Source organism: Chiloscyllium punctatum, chromosome 9 (genome assembly GCF_047496795.1).
Source record: "Chiloscyllium punctatum isolate Juve2018m chromosome 9, sChiPun1.3, whole genome shotgun sequence".
NCBI classification, from domain to species: domain Eukaryota; kingdom Metazoa; phylum Chordata; class Chondrichthyes; order Orectolobiformes; family Hemiscylliidae; genus Chiloscyllium; species Chiloscyllium punctatum.
The window spans coordinates 14628092-14649452 of NC_092747.1; the positions used below are offsets into that span (position 1 = coordinate 14628092).

The 21361-nt window shown below is 44.4% G+C and overlaps 1 protein-coding gene across 4 annotated transcripts in view; it reads right to left on the minus strand.

The window, feature by feature from the left end:
- The window catches only part of gyg2 (glycogenin 2), a 72559-nt gene that overhangs the window by 36087 nt on the left and 15111 nt on the right, over positions 1 to 21361 (minus strand). For all 4 annotated transcript variants that reach the window (XM_072576899.1, XM_072576898.1, XM_072576897.1 and 1 more), the window contains exons 5-7: positions 18024 to 18150; positions 16285 to 16507; positions 9634 to 9750 (exon numbers count right to left, since the gene is read on the minus strand). In XM_072576899.1, the coding sequence (XP_072433000.1) occupies positions 9634 to 9750; positions 16285 to 16507; positions 18024 to 18150 (467 nt within the window). The remainder of the gene's footprint in view (positions 1 to 9633; positions 9751 to 16284; positions 16508 to 18023; positions 18151 to 21361) is intronic.

Below are 21361 nucleotides of genomic sequence, written 5' to 3' on the forward strand. Positions count from 1 at the left end.
GGGCGGGGGAGTCAACATGCCAATTACTTTTCCACATGGATCCCAGTTATAAATGACTGCATGATAAACAGTCTCTATAGTTGAAGAAATGGGCTCCAGTCCACCAGAGGGAGCTCTCACAGCACAGTTGTGTTGTAGCCACAATGAGATTCCCACAGGTCTGCAGGACATGTGTACAAGTGACTGGGTCAGAGCCAATCAAGTGTTCCAATCAACCAAAATTCAAGGTAAGCATAATTTCAGAAATGGACCCAAAGAATGCGACATTCAATATTTTAGTTGTGCACTATTTTCTGTGCATTTTATGTTTCCATAGACAAAGACAAGACTTGTTTGATATTACATTTACATTTAAAGTCACACTCTCTTAACTGGCCATGTTTTGGAGATACCGGTGTTGGATTGGGGTGTACAAAGTTAAAAATCACCCAACACCAGGTTATAGGCCAACAGGTTTAATTGGAAGCACACTAGCTTTCGGAGCTGATGAAGGAGCGTTGCTCCAAAAGCTAGTGTGCTTCCAATTAAACCTGTTGGACTTTAACCTGATGTTGTGTGATTTTTAACTCTCTTAACTGGTGGTGAGACTGACCTGAGGATCACCACACCTCAGGCAAAGCTGAGAAAGCAGGGCCTTCAAGGTGACCTCAGCCGGTGTCACAATTGAACCCATGGTGTTGGTGTTGCTGATGCAGCCAATTGAGTGAATCCAACCGCCAACATTTGTCTTTAAGATCTTAACTATTTGGGCTAGGGTCCTGTGGCATATCATGCAAAGCTGACTGTTCACTCTGAATTCAAGCCCCCAAAGTTGGGTGCATCTTAGGGTGCTAGTTCTGTGGGGAGAAAGTGAGGACTGCAGATGCTGGAGATCAGAGCTGAAAAATGTGTTGCTGGAAAAGCGCAGCAGGTCAGGCAGCATCCAAGGAGAAGGAGAATCAATGTTTCGGGCATGAGCCCTTCCTCAGGAATGAGGACCTGGGGTGTGCAGTGAGAGAGGGACTCACTGAAATCCTTGTAGAGGGAAGAAGAGAGCTTCTTCAAGGAAGGCATCTTGCAAGAGGATTCGCAGTAGGTTAAAATCATCGAACAGAAAGTGAGGACTGCAGATGCTGGAGATCAGATCTGAAAAATGTGTTGCTGGAAAAGCGCAGCAGGTCAGGCAGACTCCTCATTCCTGAAGAAGGGCTCATGCCCGAAACGTCGATTCTCCTGCTCCTTGGATGCTGCCTGACCTGCTGCGCCTTTCCAGCAACACATTTTCAGCTCAGTGCTAGTTCTGTGTTTGTGTGTGACACCTGTTGCAGTTTTCAATGAGCAAGCTAATTAGCTGGCATCAAATTAGAGGCGGCTGCAGTGGCAAGGGCTGACCCCTGCCTCTGTCTGACACTAGGAACAATCCCTGTCCATTGGTAAGGCAGGGAGAATTCAGATCAGTATCAATAGGGTAGCACTAACAGGCCCATGCAGTTTTTCAACCTAGCCTGGAAATTAGGAATGTGCCAGTCACTAACAGAAAATTCCACTTCCGCCCTCCTCCATTCCCATTTCTGTGTTGGTTCAAACAGAACAGCCCCACGCCTTCACTAACCTGACACAAGCTACTTTCTAGAAAAGGATCATTGATAAGAGACATTGCAGCTAATCACCAAGGATGCTTTGACAGCATTTCCCAAAACCAAAGAGCTCTATCACCCTCAAAGACATGGGCAATCAATGCATAGAACCATCAAGACTTGCTCAATCCCCTGAAATCTCACATGGTCCTGGATTGGAGCTCAGTTACTGATCCTTCTTTGCCCCTGGGTAAAAATTCTGGAACTGTCTCTGGAACAGCACTGTGGGTGTTTGACTCCATTGACTCCAGTGGTTTAATGTAGCTTTAAAAAGCTTCTGAACAGTAATTAGGAATGGGCAATGAATGCATTCAACGAAACATCAAAATCTCTCCCCTTTCATTGCTCCCTGCAATCCCAGATGTTTTGTATGCCATACATTTTATTTGTGAAAGATGCCACCAGCCCTATAGCTCAGCGATTCCCACAATCCCTAATCCTTCTTGGTCAGATATCACTGTCACTTTACAATATTGGGGTGGCATGGTGGCTCAACATTAGCACTGCTGCCTCACAGCACCAGGGACCCAGTTTGATTCCACCTCAAGTGATTGTCTGGAGTTTCCAATTTCTCCCCGTTTCTGTATGAGTTTCGTCCCACAGTCCAAAGATGTGCAGATTACGTGGATTGGTCATGGGAAATTGTCCAGGGATGTGCAGGCTAGGCGGGTTAGCCATGGGAAATGCAGGGTGGGTCTGGGTGGGATGCTCTTCAGAGGGTCAGTGTGGAACGATGGGCCAAATGGCCATACAGTAGGGATTCTGTAACAATATAATCTCCGATCAATTCTGACATTTTGTTCTTGTATTTGGCAATGCAATAATAGGAATCCTGCATCTCTGACTACACTCTCCCCTCATCTCTGGTTCTTATTCGTTATAATTGTGAAAAATACGACCTGTTTTCAGGTCAGTTTACTGACACAATTTATACTAGTTATACCACTTTCATAGAAACGTCGAATTTAGGAGGAGTAGGTCCCTTGACCCTCCCAGGATGTTACATCCTTCAATATCATCCTGTTCTTGCTCTTGATCCCTAAGAACTACATCAAGCTCCTTCTTGAAAAGATACAATGCTTTGCCTCAATCACTTTCTGTAACAGAGAAATCCACATGCGCACCATTCTCTGGGTGAATCTGTCTTCATCTCATTCCTAAATGGCCTAACCTGTAACCTTAGACAGTGACCTCTGGTTCTGTATTCCCTTGTCTAGTCCGGGTAGAATTTTATGGATTTCTATGAGCTCCACCAACATTCTTCAAAATTTCTGTGAATATCGTTCTAAAATGATTCACTCTCTCTTCATAAGTCAGTCTTGCTATCTCAGGAATCAGTCTGGGAAACCTTCATTACACTCCCTTTGTCGCTAGAAAAATCTTTCTTCCATTCCACCCTTTCATCCTTTCCTGTTTAAAAGACTCATTCCGATCAGCCTTCTATCTTTAGCTATTTCAGTCAATCTTGTTGCTTCATTCTCAGTCACTATTGTCCACACTGCAGGTCCTGATCTCTCTGGTATTATCAACACATTGCAATTTTATCTTGGGGCCCAGCAAGTTGATTCCAAGTGGCATAGCTGTGTCGAACCTAGACTGTGAAGTATTGATTAATGTTCCAAGATAGAGTGGATAGAGGGGAATCGTTCAACAACAGCTTACAAACTAATCTCTTGTACCCTGAAGGACAAAAGATAGCATATACACAGGAACATCACAAGCCACAAATTCCCCTCCAAGTCACACACTTGGAACTGCACCACCATTCTTTCAGTGTCACCGGGTCAAAATTCCTTCATTCTGGCTGTTCCTACACCGTACGGACTGCAGCCATTTAACCTTCCAGCTCACCACTCAAGGGTTATTGACAGTGGCCAAGCCAGTTGTGCTCACATTCCCAGAATCAAATCAAACAGGGGCCGTAAGTACAAGATAATCACCAATAAATCTCAGAGGGAATTCAGCAGAAACATCCTTGACCCAGAGAGTGGTGAGACAGGGAGACATTGAGACAAATAGCTTGGATGCATTGAGGGGTTAGCTAGCCAAGTATTCCAGGAATAAGAGAATAGAATTATATTTTTATAAGAGTTAGATGAAGTGGAAGGGGAGGAGATGTGTGGAGTATAAACACCAGGGTACATCAGCTGGGCCAAATGGCCGATTTCTGTGTAAACTCCACACACCAGGATTGTGCAAGATATCAAGAGACAGGCAGTTAATAAGCAAAACATTACCAATAACAAACAGTAAAACAAAAACTGCCAAGTTTCATCTCCTTCCTAGATCATCCATATTTACAAGAAAATAAGAATGCAACAGAAGCAGAAAAAGACCATTTGGGCCCTCAAGTCTGCTCCACCAGCCAATAAAATCAAGGCCATCTGCCTGTTTTCTCAACTTCTGTTAGCATCTTGTGGATTAAAATTCTCTCCAACTCAGGCTTGAATATATTCAATGAACAGCCTCTACTCATGAACACAAGAAATAGGAGTAGGAGGAGAACATTTTGTGGGTGATCCTCAAGTGAGGAAAGACAAATGCCTCGTCATGGCTCATAGAACATTACAGCGCAGTACAGGCCCTTCGGCCCTCGATGTTGCACCGCCCTGTCATACTAATCTGAAGCCCATCCCACCTACACTATTCCATGTATGTCCATTTGCCTGTCCAATGACGACTTAAATGCATTTAAACTTGGCGAATCTACTACCAAAGCAGGCAAAACTTTCCATACCCTTACTACTCTCTGAGTAAAGAAACTACCTCTAACATCTGTCTTATACCGATCCCCCCCCTTACTTTAAAGCTGTGTCCCCTCGTGTTTGCCGTCCCCATACTTGGAAAAAGGCTCTCTCTGTCCAGCCTATCTAACCCTCTGATTATCTTATATGTCTCTATTATGGCTCTTCTGCCATTCAAGACAATCATCTTCAGCTTCACCCACAGCTGGTGGATATTCCTGCTTTAGGCTGTAAAATGGCCAAACAAGGAAAAGAACAGAGTTCAACACACTCACTCAAGGTTCAATCCGTACAATTTAAATGAATGGGAATCGGCTATTCACCAATGATTGGCTTTTTCATAATTATAGACAAGTCATACAGGACAACAGGGTCAGAAGCCGTAGAAGCAGAGAAGGCTGTTCGACCCATTGGGTCCATTCTGCCATTCATAGCTAATCCATTTTTCCACCTGGCTCTCCATAACTCTTGACTCGCTCACTGATTAGAAAATCTGTATCGAGCTCAGCCATGAAATATAAGTAATGACAAAAACTCTATACACTCTGTGGCAAAGAATTCTCCAGAATAACTCCCACCAGAGAGAAGGAATTCCTCTTCATCTCTACCTTCATGCTGAGATTATGCTGTGTGGTCTAAACTTCTATCACAGTGGAAGAACTCACATCATCTACTCTGTCAAATGTCCTGTCTTTCAATAAAGTTGGCTCTCTTCAAACTCCAGTGAGAACACGCCCAACCCACTCAACCTCTCCTCATGAGAAAATACCTCCATATCCAGGATTAGCCTCGTGAATCTTCTCTGGACTGCCCCCAATGCCAATATATCTTTCATTAGCTAAGGGGCCCAAACAAATTCCTCAATTCTTGGTGCAATTTGACTGATGTCTGATATAGTTTTGGCAAGACTTCCCTACCTTGAAATACCTCCCATTTTCTTTGAGCCAACACTCCATTTGTCTTCCCCATTACCTGCTAAACTTGTACGCTAACTTTTTAAGCACAAGGGCCCGAAATTCTTCTGTACTGCATCTTTCTCCATTTAAATAATAGTCAGCTCTTCTATTCTTCCTGCCAATGGGCATAAAATAGAACATAGAACATTAAAGTGCAGTACAGGTCCTTCGACCCTCGATGTTGTGCCGACCTGTCAAACCAATTTGAAGCCCATCTAACCTACACTATTGTTGTGGTTCTGTTCACCGAGCTGGGAACTTGTGTTGCAGATGTTTCATCCCCTGTCTAGGTGACATCCTCAGTGCTTGGGAGCCTCCTGTGAAGCGCTTCTGTGATCTTTCCTCCGGCATTTGTAGTGGTTTGAATCTGCCGCTTCCAGTTGTCAGTTCCAGCTGTCCGCTTCAGTGGCCGGTGTATTGGGTAAAGGTCGATGTGCTTATTGATTGAATCATTGGATGAATACCATGCCTCTAGGAATTCCCTGGATGTTCTCTGTTTGGCTTGTCCTATAATAGTAGTGTTGTCCCAATCGAACTCATGTTGCTTGTCATCTGAGTGTGTGGCTACTAAGGATAGCTGGTCGTGTCGTTTCGTGGCTAGTTGGTGTTCATGGATGCAGATCGTTAGCTGTCTTCCGGTTTGTCCTATATAGTGTTTTATGCAGTCCTTGCATGGGATTTTGTACACTATGTTGGTTTTGCTCATGCTGGTTATCGGGTCCTTCGTTCTGGTGAGTTGTTGTCTGAGCGTGGTTTGTGTGCTGTTATGAGTCCTAGTAGTCGCAGTAGTCTGGCTGTCAGTTCAGAAATGCTCCTGATGTATGGTAGTGTGGCTAGTCCTTTGGGTTGTGGTATGTCCTCATTCCGTTGTCTTTCTCTTAGGCATCTGTTGATGAAATTGCGCGGGTATCCGCTTTTGGCGAATACATTGTATAGGTGTTCTTCCTCTTTTTGCAGTTCTGGTGTATTGCAGTATGTTGTGGCCCTGTTGAATAGTGTCTTGATGCAACTTCTTTTGTGTGTGTTGAGGTGGTTGCTTTCGTAGTTCAGGACTCGGTCTGTGTGTGTGGCTTTCCTGTAAACCTTTGTGGTGAATTCTCCGTTAGGTGTTCTCTGTACCATCACGTCTAGGAATGGGAGTTGGTTGTCCTTTTCTTCCTCTCTAGTGAATCGGATTCCTGTGAGTGTGGCGTTGATGATCCAGTGTGTGTTCTCTATTTCTGTGTATTTCTGCCGGAAGCAGCAGATACAAATCACTATAAATGCCGGAGGAAACATCACAGAAGCGCTTCACAGGAGGCTCCCAAGCACTGAGGATGCCACCTAGACAGGGGATGAAACGTCTGCAACACAAATTCCCAGCTTGGCGAACAGAACCACAACAACGAGCACCCGAGCTACAAATCTTCTCACAAACTTTGAAAATCTACACTATTCCATGAACGGCCATTTGCTTGTCCAATGACGACTTAAATCTACTTAAAGTTAGCCAATCTACTACCGTTGCAGGTGAAGCATTCCATACCCTTACTACTCTCTGAGTAAAGAAACTACCTCTGCCATCTGTCCTATATCTATCACCCCTCAATTTAAAGCTATGACCCCTCGTGCTCACCGTCCCCATACTTGGAAAAAGGCTCTCCCTGTCCATCCTACCTAACCCTCTGATTATCTTATATATCTCTATTAAGTCACCTCTCAACCTTCTTCTCTCCAATGAAAACAGCCTCAAGTCCCTCAGCCTTTCCTTGTAAGACCTTCCCTCCATACCAGGCAACATCCTAGTAAATTTCCTCTGTACCCTTTCCAAAGCTTCCACATCCTTCTTTTAATGCGGTGACCAGAACTATACACAATAGTCCAAGTGCGGCTGCACCAGAGTTTTGTACAGCTGCAGCATAACCTCATGGTTCTGGAACTCAATCCCTCTATTAATAAAAGCTAAAACACTGTATGCCTCCTTAACAACCCTGTCAACCTGGATGGCAACTTTCAAGGATCTGTGCACCTGGACACAGAGATCTCTCTGCTCATCTACACTGCCAAGAATCTTACCATTAGCCCAGTACTTTGCATTCTGGTTACTCCGACCAAAATGAATCACCTCACACTTGTCCGCATTAAACTCCATTTGCCACCTCTCAGCCCAGCTCTGCAGCTTATCTATGTCTCTCTGTAACCTACAACATCCTTTGTCACTATCCATAACTCCACCAACCTTAGTGTCGTTTGCAAATTTACTAACCCAGCCTTCTACGCCCTCATCCAGGTCGTTTATAAAAATGACGAACACCGACCCTTGCGGTACACCACTAGAAGCTGGACTCCAGGATGAACATTTCCCATCGACCACCACTCTGGCTTGCTGAAAGAAGACAATTATAGATCCAAACTGCTATATCTCCCACAAACCCGTTCCTCCGCATTTTGTGCAATAGCCTACTGTGGGGAATCTTATCAAACGCCTTGCTGAAATCCACAAACACCACATCAACTGGTTTACTCTCATCTACCTATTTGGTCACCTTCACAAAAGAACTCAATAAGGTTTGTGAGGCACGACCTACCCTTCACAAAACCGTACTGACTATCCCTAATCAAATTATTATTTTCTAGATGATTATAAATCCTATCTCTTATAACCTTTTCCAACACTTTACCAACAAACTGAAGTAAGGCTCACTGGTCTGTAATTACCAGGATGGTCTCTACTCCCCTTCTTGAACAGGGGGACCACATTTGCTATCCTCCAGTCTTCTGGCACTATTCCTGTAGAACCTCCCATTTCCCCACATTACATTCCACCTGCCAAAATGTTGCCCATTGGCTTAACCTGTCTATATCCCTCTGTAGACACTCTGTCTTCCTTACCACTTGTCTTTCCAACTAGTTTTGTGTCAACTCCATCTTGGTTATAATACTTTCCTCATCCAAGTTATTAATATATATTGTAAATAATTGTGGCACCAACACTGATCCCAACGGCACTCTATTTGTTAGAGGTTACCATCCTGAAACTAACCCCATTATCCCAACTCTTTCTTTTATTAGCCAGCCAATCCTCCATCCATGCTAATGTACTATCTCCAATACCAAGGGCTCTTTTTTGACAAGTGGCCTAATGTGGTGCCTTATCAAAAACATTCTAAAAATCTAAATATGTTACATCCGTTGGTTTCCTTTAGATTAGATTAGATTAGATTACTTACTGTGTGGAAACAGGCCCTTCAGCCCAACAAGTCCACACCGCCTCGCCGAAGCGCAACCCACCCATACCCCTATATCTACCCCTTACCTAACACTACGGGCAATTTAGCATGGCCAATTCACCTGACCTGCACATTTTTGGAGTGTGGGAGGAAACCGGAGCACCCGGAGGAAACCCACGCAGACACGGGGAGAATGTGCAAACTCCACACAGAGAGTCGCCTGAGGCGGGAATTGAACCCGGGTCTCTAGCGCTGTGAGGCAGCAGTGCTAACCACTGTGCCACCGTGCCGCCCAGTTTAAGAACCAGTTAGTTGTCTTGAGATCAAAATTAAGTCTTTTGGTCAATCCCACCTTTTACCAGCTCATTCCTAAGCTTGTGTATTCCAGAAAACACATATTGTTGAGTCCTAATAGTTGGATGCTTTAATCGCAGTTGACAATTTTTTTTTAAGTGAACATTTGAGTGAATGGTTATGGTGCTGTCTCACAACTACCTGATGAGGAAGCAGCGCTCCGAAAGCTAGTACTTCCAATTAAACCTGTTGGACTGTAACCTGGCGTTGTGAGATTTTTAGCTTTGTCCACCCCGGTCCAACACCGGCACCTCCAAGTCATGACAACAAAGTGCGTTAGCATATTGGTAACAATCATGTTAGCTTGGGTTTATTCACCTCATCTCCTGTTATGGCACAGGAATCTATTGAGGCAATCAATCACTGGGTTCTGCCTACAAGCACCAAAACCACTGCAAGATCTCCCTGGATAAACTCACTCCAGTTCATTCCCAAAGATTGAGGCCTGTAAAGTTTTGAACTAACGCAAACAAGAAGCTACTTAAGTTTTCCATCCCCATGGCAATGAAGAGAATGTTTAGATTCGACAAGGTCCGGTCTGACTTGCACAGCATCTACACAGAGAAAGAAAACCAAAAAAAAACCTCAAAGTGCTTCCCTCCCTGAACTCTTTCCCCTTTGGCCTGCCAACAAACCACACCATACCAGCACCACTCCCGGTCGATTTTCCTGCAGGATTGAAGTGTATTCCGCTGGCAGTGGACAAGCCTCACAGTCTGCTCTGAAATGAGACACTAGGAGCCAGAATGCTTACCTCAGCGCTTTGCAAATGGTCCTGCGTCTCCAGAAGTTTGGAAGCCTTGATGGGTTTCTCATGTGCAACAGCTTCTTCCTGACGTCTCATGCTAACTTGGAGATCTCCTGCTTGAGGCTGCTCAAGAAACAACCATTTAAAACATCAGTTATTATTTCCGTTTTCAAAGAGGGAAAAGAAAGAAGGAGGCGGAGACATTGGCTACACCCTCCCTCCTTCCCCTGGAGAGACTGCAAGGCAACAGCAGACCTCCGCTGACACAAAATAACATGAGCTCAAGTTGAAGCTTCAAAGGAGAAAGTGAGGACTGCAGATGCTGGAGATCAAAGTCGAAAAGTGTGGCGCTGGAAAAGCACAGCAGGTCAGGCCGCATCTGAGGAGAAGGAAAGTCAATTTTTCAGGCATCAGGATGAAGGGCTGATGCCCGAAATGTCGATTCTCCTGTACCTCGGATGCTGTCTGACCTGCTGTGCTTTTCCAGTGCCACACTTTTTGGCTTGAAGCATCGAAGAACAAGCTAAAAATAATGGTGTGTTTGAGCACCGCACATGTGGCAGGTCATGGAATCATTAGAGGAACTGTGTGGTCAGAAACCTACTTGAGGGTGGTGCATGTATGGAATGAGCTGCCAGAGGAAGTGGTGGAGGCTGGTACAATTGCAACATTTAAAAGGCATCTAAATGGGTAAACGAATAGGAAGGGTTTGGAGAGTTATGAGTCAAATGCAGGAAAATGGAACTAGATTAGTTTAGGATATCTGGTTGGTGTGGATGAATTGAGCCAAAGGGTTTGTTTCTGTGCTATACAAAGCTATAACTCCACACTCCAGGGAGCTGCTCCCTCTGCAGTATGTACCAATATGGAGTTGAGAAGTGTGGTGCTGGAAAAGTGCAGCAGGTCAGGCAGCATCCATGGAGCAGCAGAGTCCATGTTTCGGGCAGGAGCCCTTCTTCAGGAATGCATGCAAATTAGGTGCAAGAGTAGACTTTGCAACTCCACAAGCTTGTCCTGCCATTCGACAAGATTATGGGTGATTGGGTTGCTGCCTTGACTCGATACCCTTTCACCCCTTTGCTGGACGAGAAATATTTACGTCAGCCTCAAAAACATTCACCTGCCTGAAAAGGTGCTGCAAGCAAATTCTATGCACCTACAGTCATTTTTGGTAAAAAAAATTCTCCTTTTCTACATCTTCAATAGAGAGTGACAATTTTCTGACAGTGATGGAGTTGGAGATTCTAGGCCATTCGGCCCCTCGACCCTGCTCCACCCTTCAATGTTTGTGGACGCTTATTGTACCTGCTATAGTGTAACATGCAACTCAGAAGTGGAGTCCTCCCTTGCCTTTGCAGGCAGAGATTAAGACAGACTTGCATTTATACAGCACCTTTCTTGGCCACTTGACTGCCTAATGAGCTCATCGAGTCCTTTTTAATACAACAAAGTGCAGTCAGAATTGTCATGGAGGAAATAGTGAAACCAACATATGCAGAGCAAGTCCCAGTAACAGCAATTATCCAATCAGTTTTTTTCGTGATTTGATTAAGAAATAGATATTCCAGAGTATTTTGTTTTATTATTTTCATGGGTTGTGGGTTTGGAAAGGTTAGCGTTTGCTCCTCATAATTGAGAATCTCTAAATTGCCCTTGAACCAATTGATTCTTAGCTGCATTCTGAAATGGCCCAGAGAGCCAAACACATTTTTATGGGTCTGGAGTCACATGTAGGCCAGACTGGGTAGGGACAGCAGATTTTCCTCCCTAAAGGTCATCAGTGAATCACGTGAGTTTTGTTTATACAAATGCATGATATTTTGAGGCTGGCTTTCAATTCAACTCTCCAACTCTTTTTTTAAAAAATAGTGTCAAAGGATAATTGATATTTATTCAAAAGGGTGGAAGAGACCTTGATCTGACATCCCATCCACAAGACAACAGTTCCGACAGTACAGCACTCGCTCGGTACCTGCACTGGAATAGCAGCTTTGATGTTAGCGCTCAAACCCATGAATGGTAGCTACTGAGCTAAAGCTAAAATGGTGGCAGAATTAAGGCAGATAATCTCTAGGATTAATTGCTTTGGGAGTTTGGGGGTAAGTCAAACCAGTCTGGTCATAAAAATAAATTTATGTGTGAGTATCTACACTAATAATAAACATTATTAATACAAAATTCATAGGACAATGCAGAAGATGCTGCAGTTACTCAGCAGGGGAGGCAGCGTCTTTGAAGGGAAACAGGCTGGATCCTCTAAAACATCCCTTGGCATTGATAAAGAAAGACTTGCATTTATACAGCAGTGAATGTGGACTGGCTGACTGACTGGCACGGTGGCTCAGTGGTTAGCAATGCTACCTCACAGTGCCAAGGTCCTTGGTTTAATTCCACCCTCAACAGGCAACTGACTCTGTGGAGTTTGGATATTCTCTCCAGTCTGCATGGGTTTCCTCCCACAATCCAAGAACGTGCAAGTCAGGTGGACTGGCCATCGGAAATACAGGGATAGGGAGGGGTGAGGCAGTCTGGTTCTGTGTGGGATGCTCTTTGGACAGTTGGGGTGGACCCAATGGGTTGAATGGCCTGCTTCCACACTGTAGGGTTTCTTTGATTCTAAAACTTTAGGACTGATTGGAAGAGCTGACCCACCCATATACACATTAAACATCCCAGAGGTTTAAAAACTTTCAATAGGGGGTGCCACAGTGGTCTCACACTGCTGCCTCACAGTACTAGCAACCTGGGTTCAATTCCAACCTCAGGCAACTGTCTGTGTGGAGTTTGCACATTCTCCCCATGTCTGTGGGTTTCCTCCAGGTGCTCCAGTCTCCTGCCATAGTCCAAAGATGTGCAGGTTAGGTGAATTGACCATGCTAAATTGCCCATAGTGTTCAGGGATGTGTTGGTTAGGTGCATTAGTCAGGGGAAATGTAGGGTAATGGGTCTGGGTGCTTTGGAGGAGCGGTGTGGACTTGTTGGGCCAAAGGGCCTGTTTCCACAATGTAGGTATTCCAATTTTAATTTTTAAAAAAAGTTTCCTGCCCAGAGTACAGGTGAAGCAATGCTGTGGAAAACATATATTCGAATCCCACCATGGTAGTTTGTGAAATCTGAATTCAATAAATAAAAAGCTTGCCAATGGTGATTGTTGTACAAACCCAACTGGTTCACTAATGTCCTTTTCAGAGAATGAAATCTGCCATCGTCACCTGGTCTGGCCAACACACGATTCCAGACTCTCAGTAACGCGGTTGACTCTTAACTGCCCTCTGGAATGGCTCCAGCAAGCCACTCAAAGGGCAGTTAGGGATGAGCAAAAATTTTTTTTTTAATAAACAGAATATGGATGTCACTGATTGGGCCAGCATGTATTGCCCACCCTTAATTACCCAGAGGGCAGTGAAGAGTCAACTACATTGCTGTGGGTCTGGAGTCACGTGTAGGGTAAGGATGGCAAAGTTCCTTCTCCAAAAAACACAGAAGGGTTTTTAACAACAGTTGATTCCTGCTTCTTTTAAAACAAAATCAAGTTTACTTGTTGAATTTAGATAGGGATTTGAACCCAGACCGAAAGAGAACAAGCCAAGTACTGTGGATTATTAGTCCAATGATATTACCATGATGGGATCATCTCCATAAAGCCAAAGGACGCACAAGTAGGTCATTCAGCCCTTCAAGTCTGCTACAGCATTTCACAACCTTGTGGCTGGTCTGACAATCCTCAGCCCTACTTTGCTGCCTTTAACCAGCCGCCCCCCCCCCCCCCCCCACCTCATAACCCTCAATTCCCTTACTAATTAAAAATCTATCCTGGTCTTGAATATACTTAATGATAGCGCTGACATTATCTGTGATTTTACCTCTGTGGTAAAGAATTTTACAGATTCACTACCCTCTGAAGAGAAATTCCTTCCCCATCTTTGTCTTAAGTGGGTGACACCTGAGATTGTGCTCTCTGATCCTCAACTCTACCCAAGGGGAAACAAATATTCTGTTGAGGCCCATAAGAATCTTGTATATTTCTATAAGGTCCCCTCGTATTCTTCTTCATCCCAATGAGTATAGGACCAGTCTCAAGTGGGTCGGGGTGACTGCAGCTAGTTAACCCATCAACTCTGCACAGGCAGATCCCACACTCCCTCCGCCACACCTTGGGCATCGACCGTTAGAATGCCATTTCACAGCAGGCGGGTGACTTTTTTTTCCCCTGAGCAAGGATGCTCTTGGTCTCAAGTACAGTGAAACTTTATCAGGTGGATGGCAGGACCGACGCAGGAGGAGAGATGGACTCGGTCAGGATTGTTTTTGGTGGAGTTCAGACAAATGTATGTGGCGGGTGGGGGAGTCTCAAAAGAGACTTATAAAATTCCGACAAGGCGGATGTGGAGAGGATGTTCCCGATGGTAGGTGTGTCCAGAACCTGGAGGGGGTCACAGTCTGAGGACTCAGGGTGGACCATTGAGGACGGAGATGAGGAGACATTTCTTCATCCAAAGAGTGGTGGAGCCTGTGGAATTCATTACCAGTCGACGCCAAAACACTGGACGTGGTCAAGGGGTGGCCAGACGTGGCACACGGGGCGAATAGGACCAAAGGTTATAGGGAGGAAGCAGGATTAGGCTATTGAGTTGGACTATCCATCATAATCGTGAAGAATGGCAGAGCGGGCTCGAGTGGCCTCCTCCTGCTCCTACGTCTCTATGTTTAGGACACCCCCCCCCCCCCCCCCCCCCGACCGACAAACGGTCAACGTTACCTTCGTGATGGCTTGCGACATGTGGAGGGCCAAGACAGAGACGGAAAGCACACAAAACGGGCCCACTATCCAATCACCCACCAGCTCCTCCGGGTCACGGTGCCCTCACTGCCTGCCGGCCGCTCTTTGGCACAGGAGGAGTGCTGCCGGTCCTCCAGGTGATCACCTGACACCCTGCCCCATTGTATCCATCCCTGGGCATTAGCTTACATTCAAACAGACACATTCTCTCTCTCTCTCTCACACACACACACACACACACACACACACACACACACACACACACACACACACACACAAAACGCACTTGCAAACCCATCATAATAAAGATAAATCGTTAATACGAAGCTTCCCCTAACCCGAGTGGAGGAATTTAGATTTGTAGAAGTGTGATCAGATAAAAATGTTTCTTTTTTTATAATGACAAGCACATTGATTTTTAAATTGGTGGCCCGATTAAATATTTTAGTCTTCCAGTTCTCACTGCAGAAATAAATGCCAGCGCTCTGTGCTTTTCATGGCATTTTAAAATTGCATCATCACTTTTATTGAAATGTTACCATCAATGGGAAGGACAATATAAAGTCCTATCCTTTAAGGATGAATAAAGTCAGAAACCTCTAGCTTGGTTCTGTGTAGGGTGTGTGTGTTTTCTTTTGATTTTGCACCTCTCCAAGTGCAGTCCCATGCAACTGCAGAAGGTATGCAGTGTTTCTCAGAGTGATTGGAAGTGCATGGACTTTGTGATTCAGTTGAGGCAGCTTCTGTTCAGTCTACAGCCAAAGACGGTCTCGATATACCTACTGGACATTGTGTGTCCACCACCTGGTACCCTCACCTTCTGACTGGCTGGTATAAATTAGATATGTGAACAAAGGAACAGGAGCTGAAGGGATATGGAAACAGGATGGTAAGTACAATTAGAAAGATATGCTCATGTGAAGGATACATACCAACACAGAAAGAGTGGGGTTTAATGGCCCTTCTCCATGTTGTAGATTTTGCATACTTCCAGACGAGTACAAAATGCAAACAAAAACATCTAAAGTTGGCTCATAACATTTGAAAAAGCTATCAAAGCAAGTTAATATTTAGATCCATTGACAGTTTGGATTAATTGCATGCTCTTCAGTGGTATTAGCAAGTTGAGTGTACATACCCCACTGAAGACAGTGAGCACATTATCTAATCTAACACAGTATCGATAGAGTGCAGAACTGTCCCACAGATCGTCATTTGGATGCTGCTGATGTGATGATGGAACATATCAGGTTTTGTTTGGAAAATTGTGCATGTGAATCCATTTTAAACCACCATGGAAGACTCTGGAATACTTTAATTAAATATTAGACAACAATCCCCAAACACTGGGAGCGGAGAAGATTAGGGGCAGGTGGGATTGAATCTGAGGTGTTCAGAATCATAAGGGAGGGGTTTCGATCGAGTCAGTGAGGGAGGAACAGTGGGTGCCCCACAGAGGACATGGGATTGAGGGGAACGAGATAAAAGAACCAGAGGAGGAGAAGAATTGAGGGAAATGGGATAAAGAACCAGAGAGAGAGATGGATTGAGGGGAATGGGATAACACCATTGCAACATTTAAAAGGCCTCTGGTCGGGTAGATGAATAGGAAGGGTTCAGTGGGATATGGGCCAAATGCTGGCAAAAGGGATGATATCAGTTTAGGTAGTCAACATAAACAAGTTGGACCAAAGGGTCTGGTTCCGTGCTATAAAACTCTTATGAGTCTATTAGAAGATGTTCAAATTGCTTACACAAGAAGGAATAGTGCCACTGTGCCCAAAAAAACATTTGGAAGCACAAAATCTTGGAGGAGACTGTAAATTGGATTTATCCTTGGACAGGAAATGCAGAGTCTCTCACACTTTTCAGCTTACCATCTGGTATTCGATCGTCTTTTTGTCTACAACTTCATGTTCCACCAGCAACGGCAAAATGCAGGTGGTGTAGATGTCCCACCACAAATTCAGAAAGTCTATAAACTGCGAGTCTGAGGGAGCCAGGTTCTCCTGGATAACACACTTGGTCTGAGCGTCGTACTTGAGATGCCAAGGCTTGGTTGGGCCCAGGAAATGAAACACTTTCACGCTGGAGCCAAAGCTGCAGGAGGAGAAGGAGATTATACAGGAAACAGGGATGGCAGGAATTTACATGAATGTAAACAATTTACATAACACATGAGAAAGAGGTGACCTCGAAGTACCAGTACATCAGAAGAATGCAGCCATCTGATGACCCAAAGAGATGACTGTGTTCACTGTACAAATTTGGAATGGCTGATAATAAAATGCCAACATTTAAGCATTGATCAGAAGGCAATTCTTCATATGGAGCATAAAGCAGGAAGGTGATGAGAGAAAGCAGAGAAGGATTCTTCACAAGATTTTTTTGTTGTTTATGCATAAGGATGTGTGCCTAATAATTAATTATTATTGGTTACAACAGGAATAGCAACAAAGTTCATTTATAAAGCATCCTTAAAAATACTTAAAAGGTCCAAAGGATAGATATAGGAGCAGAAATAAGATGCATTGTATTGCTGTTCAAGTGTCTACTTTAGTGGCTCGATTGGCAGGTAAAGGTTAAGTCATTAAAGTTCAATCAGACCATAGGGCTGCTCCCCATTACAGAGAGATGTGACTGGTGATGATTTAATCTGAAGGTCAACACACCTCAGGTGAGGGGAGAGGTTGACAAGGAGAATCCTTCAGACGGCAGCCAGTATTGGAATTGAACCTACGTTTTTGGCGTCACTCTGTGTCACCACCCAACCACCCAGCTCCCCCAATGAAGAAAACAGACCTAAGGACTATGTAAAGTAAAGGGAAGAAAAGGTGGCGAGATAGAAAAAAAATTAAAAGGAGGAATTTCAAGCTTTCGCCGAGGCAGTTAAAGATTATGTTGGAGATGCACAGAGATCTTGAAGGAGGTATTGGAGATTGGGGCGGGGTGGGGGGGGGAGCGGCGGGGAGTGGTGGTGAATGGTGGTGAATGGTGGTGAATGGTGGTGGAGGAAGGGCAATGTCCTGAAGAATTTCAAAATAAGGATGCAAAATGCAATAAGCACCACTTAACAGATAAGGAGCCAGTGCAGGTCACGAGAGTGATGGGTGAACAGGAGTAAACACAAGTTAGGATACAGACTATAGACTTTTGGATTATTCGAAATGTTAACTCTCTCTTCCTCTCTCTCTTTTTACCAATGTGACTCAATCTACTGAGATCTGAACCTAACTGAATTAAGATTAGGAACAGTACGCTGCAGATCTGTTTGCTGTCTGCAAAATAAATTATTCATATCTGGCCTCAGATCACTCATACTGGCAGGGCAGATCACTCATATTGGCAGGGCAGGCCACACAGGAGCATCGTGGAGTTCTCAAGAAGGATCACTGGACTCGAAACATTAACTCTTTTCTCTCTCCATGACTGCTGCCAGATCTGCTGAGTTTCTCCAGCAATTTGTTTTCTTTTTGGCAAAGTTGTATAATTGCTTCATTGCCAACTTAAGTGACCATATAGCTAGACATTGACATAGAATTGTTTTGCTACACATTATTATGCTTTAAATATATGCTATTGTGCTTAAAATAATGATAGGTAAGAGGATGCTTACTGCTTGAAGGCTGGGAGGTAGCTATATATGGCAATGGCACTGAGGTTGTAGATGAATGGTAGATGTTTGTGGATATCTGTTGTAGACCAGTCACTGAAGAAACTATTCAACAAGCCTTGATCTCCTCCTGGTATACAGGACAAAAGGAAAACCTGTCACGGTAAGGCAACGGGAAAAGCAGCTCTACAATCTCAACTAATAGTATATCGAATGATATTGGACCAGATGAGCAAATATTTTCTCCTCCTGGTTAATATATTCCCAGTCAGAAAATTGGAATCATTAAAAGATAACCATTAAAAAGTGCCCTTACCTTCCATCCTATCAACCTCAGTGTTCAGTCAACTCACCTCTGCCATTTCTGCCAAAGTCTGCATGATGGCATTTTGATTTCACAGGTTGACGCAACATTGAGGGCTAGAGGGCCTGGACTGTGCCACCAAATGCGTCTTCTCCTCCCTTCTCTCAACACTCCAAAAGGGATTGTTCTCTCTGCAATACTTTGATCTAATGCCAATCACCTGCATTAACCTTTCCCTGCCTACAGCACCTTTCCATGCAAGCACAAGAAATGCAGGACTTGTAATTTTACCTCCTCCCTTCTCACTGCACAAAGAACAGCCCTTCCAGGCATAGCAGTGAATGACTTGTACTGGCAATTTAATACAGTGCTCTCCACTCAAGGTATGATCTTCACTATTTGGGCAAATAGTACCAGTTGACTACTTTGCAAATACCCCCCTGTTCAGGGTGGCATGGTGGCTCAGTGGTTAGCACTGCTGCCTCACAGCACCAGGAACCTGGGTTCTATTCCACCCTCAGGCAACTGTGTGGAGTTTGCACATTCTCCCTGCATCTGCATGGGTTCCCTCTAGCTGCTCCAGTTTCCTTCTAGAGTCCAAAGGTGTGCAGGTTAGGATTAGCCATGCTAAATTGACCATAGTGTCAGGGTATGTGCAAGCTAGGTGGGTTAGCCATGAAAAGGCAGGGTTACAGGGATAGGGTGGGGGGTATTTCTGGAGAATTGGTGTGGACCTAAAAGGCCGAAGGGTCTACTTCCATACTTTAGGGATTCTATGTTCAGTCCACATGCATGACCCAGAATTTCTATTTACCTGTCACTCTATACCTCTGTTGCTGTGGTCACTGTCCTTGGCCTCCTATAGTGTTCCAATAAAAGATCAATGACAGTCTAGGGATCAAGCCCTCATCTTCTAACTGAGTCTTTCTTTGCAAATTTTCCAACAATCTCTAGAACCATCCCACTGCTCCCATTTTGTTCCCTTCCTCTGTGTTGGCTTGGCTTTTCATGCATTTCTTTGCTGGACAGCAGCTGTCTATCATTCCACCATCTCCATTGACTTGTCCCAATACCTCATGACCTTGCACCTGAAACCCCTTTATCCTTCAATCCCTCCTGCCTTGCACTTTATCCCACACACGCCATTTTGTTGACCTTCCTCGGTGATTAGCTTAAAATCTACTGACTTCTCCACTGGAGAACTTGATACCAACTCTGCTTGTCTCCCTCTTCAGATGTTCCCAGACTCTATTTTTGCTTTCTTTCCAAAATGACACTATACAGCAAACCTAAACCCATTGCTCAAAGTCAATAGTTCGCCATTAAATTGGCTACCACCCTCAGACCAGAGTGATAAACAGAAGGCCCAGAAGAGTAACCAATGGGTGAAATGTCCCCATCCCTGGAATAGTGTGGGCAATGAGGAATAATTTGGGAGAATATGCCAAGAACTGAAACAACACAGATTCTGAACATTCAGCAAAATGCCTGTTGTACCCCCTCAGGTTTCAATGGTCACATCAGCATCTTGCTGGTATGTAGTAATGACTTTGTTTCCGTGCATTTGCTAATCTATTCTCATTTCTAAGCGGTTATGATTGTCCCAGGCAATGGTGAGAAACTAAATGGTGCCATTTCCTGACTTGCACATCAAAGTTAGAGCAGATAGCCAGTGACTGGAGCTGAGTGGTTTCATCTCCAGGCCACCACGTCCACCTTTGATCGCCAACATCTCCTGGCACACTCCATGGGCAGCAACCACCTCCAGCCATCGTCCAACAATCGGCCAAATACCAGCCTCACCACATTCTCATGGCCGATCCCCACTAACTCAGAATGTACTTCAGCTCTTCACTTCTGCTCCCTGGAGCTCACAAGTAACCAACATTGCAATGCTCCTGTCAAGTTGCTCTGCACACAAAGAGGCACCCACCTCATCTCGTGTGTCTCATGGTTTGTTCCTTGTTTTTTTTAAGAGGTCACTCACTTTGTCTGAAATTGAATGCTCTCAGCTCCAGTGATTGGAACATGGTAAGGCAAGTGGACCTCAGAATTTGAGTTCCTACATTGGGGCTGTTAACCTGGTCCAATCAAGGAGCCCTGACTTACAGATATAATCAGGAGTGTCAGAGGTTCTGTTCACTCTCAGCGCCAGCTCTGAGGATGCTGGACCAGTGTCAAGTACTAGTCACCTGTAAATAAAGGACAATTTGGTGATGGGATACTGGCCTCTGTGGAGTTATTTCAATGGCATCTTTGCCTTCTTTGCATTTTCGCAACGTCTCTTCACGAGGGCTTCACAGACTCACAGCATCCCTGGGGTGACTCACTTCTTAGCGCCTTCTTTGCAACCGTAACTTGGTATTCTTTGCTCTGTTCTATCGTCCTATGATCTTTGTAGGGTATAAGGAGGAGGTACTGGTGTTGGACTGGGATTGATAAAAGTTAAAAAATAATCACACAACACCAGTCCAACAGTGCTCCGAAAGCTGGTACTTCCAAATAAATCTGTTGGACTATAACCTGGTGTTGTGATTTTTTTTAAACTTGGTAGGGTATGGTCTACAGGCAAAACAAAACTTTTCACTATCCCTAGGTACATGTGACAGTTATAAATCAAATCAAATCCTAGAAATGTACAATAGTCAAGTGATAATAACATTAGGCCATTACTTCCCCATACATTATTGATGTAAGTTATTAATAGAAAAGAGATACATACAGATTGTTTCCAAGTATTTTGAGACGATGAAACATATATTTGGACTATAGCATTTTTGGAAGCATGGCAAACAAATGCCTACAGCAAGAAACAACAACAAGGCTGTTTTTTTGTAATATTGACTGAAAAATAAATATTGGCCAGGACACAGTATGGATATTTTTACCTCTACCGAAGAGCATGATGCAGTACCTCCCCAGTTTAACTCTGGGCTACTCTTGGCACTCCAGATAGACCTGGGAGCTGCAGCCTATTGCTGGCACCCTCTTGATGGCTGAGGAAGACGTAAGGTACAGCATTGGTGAAACAATTAGG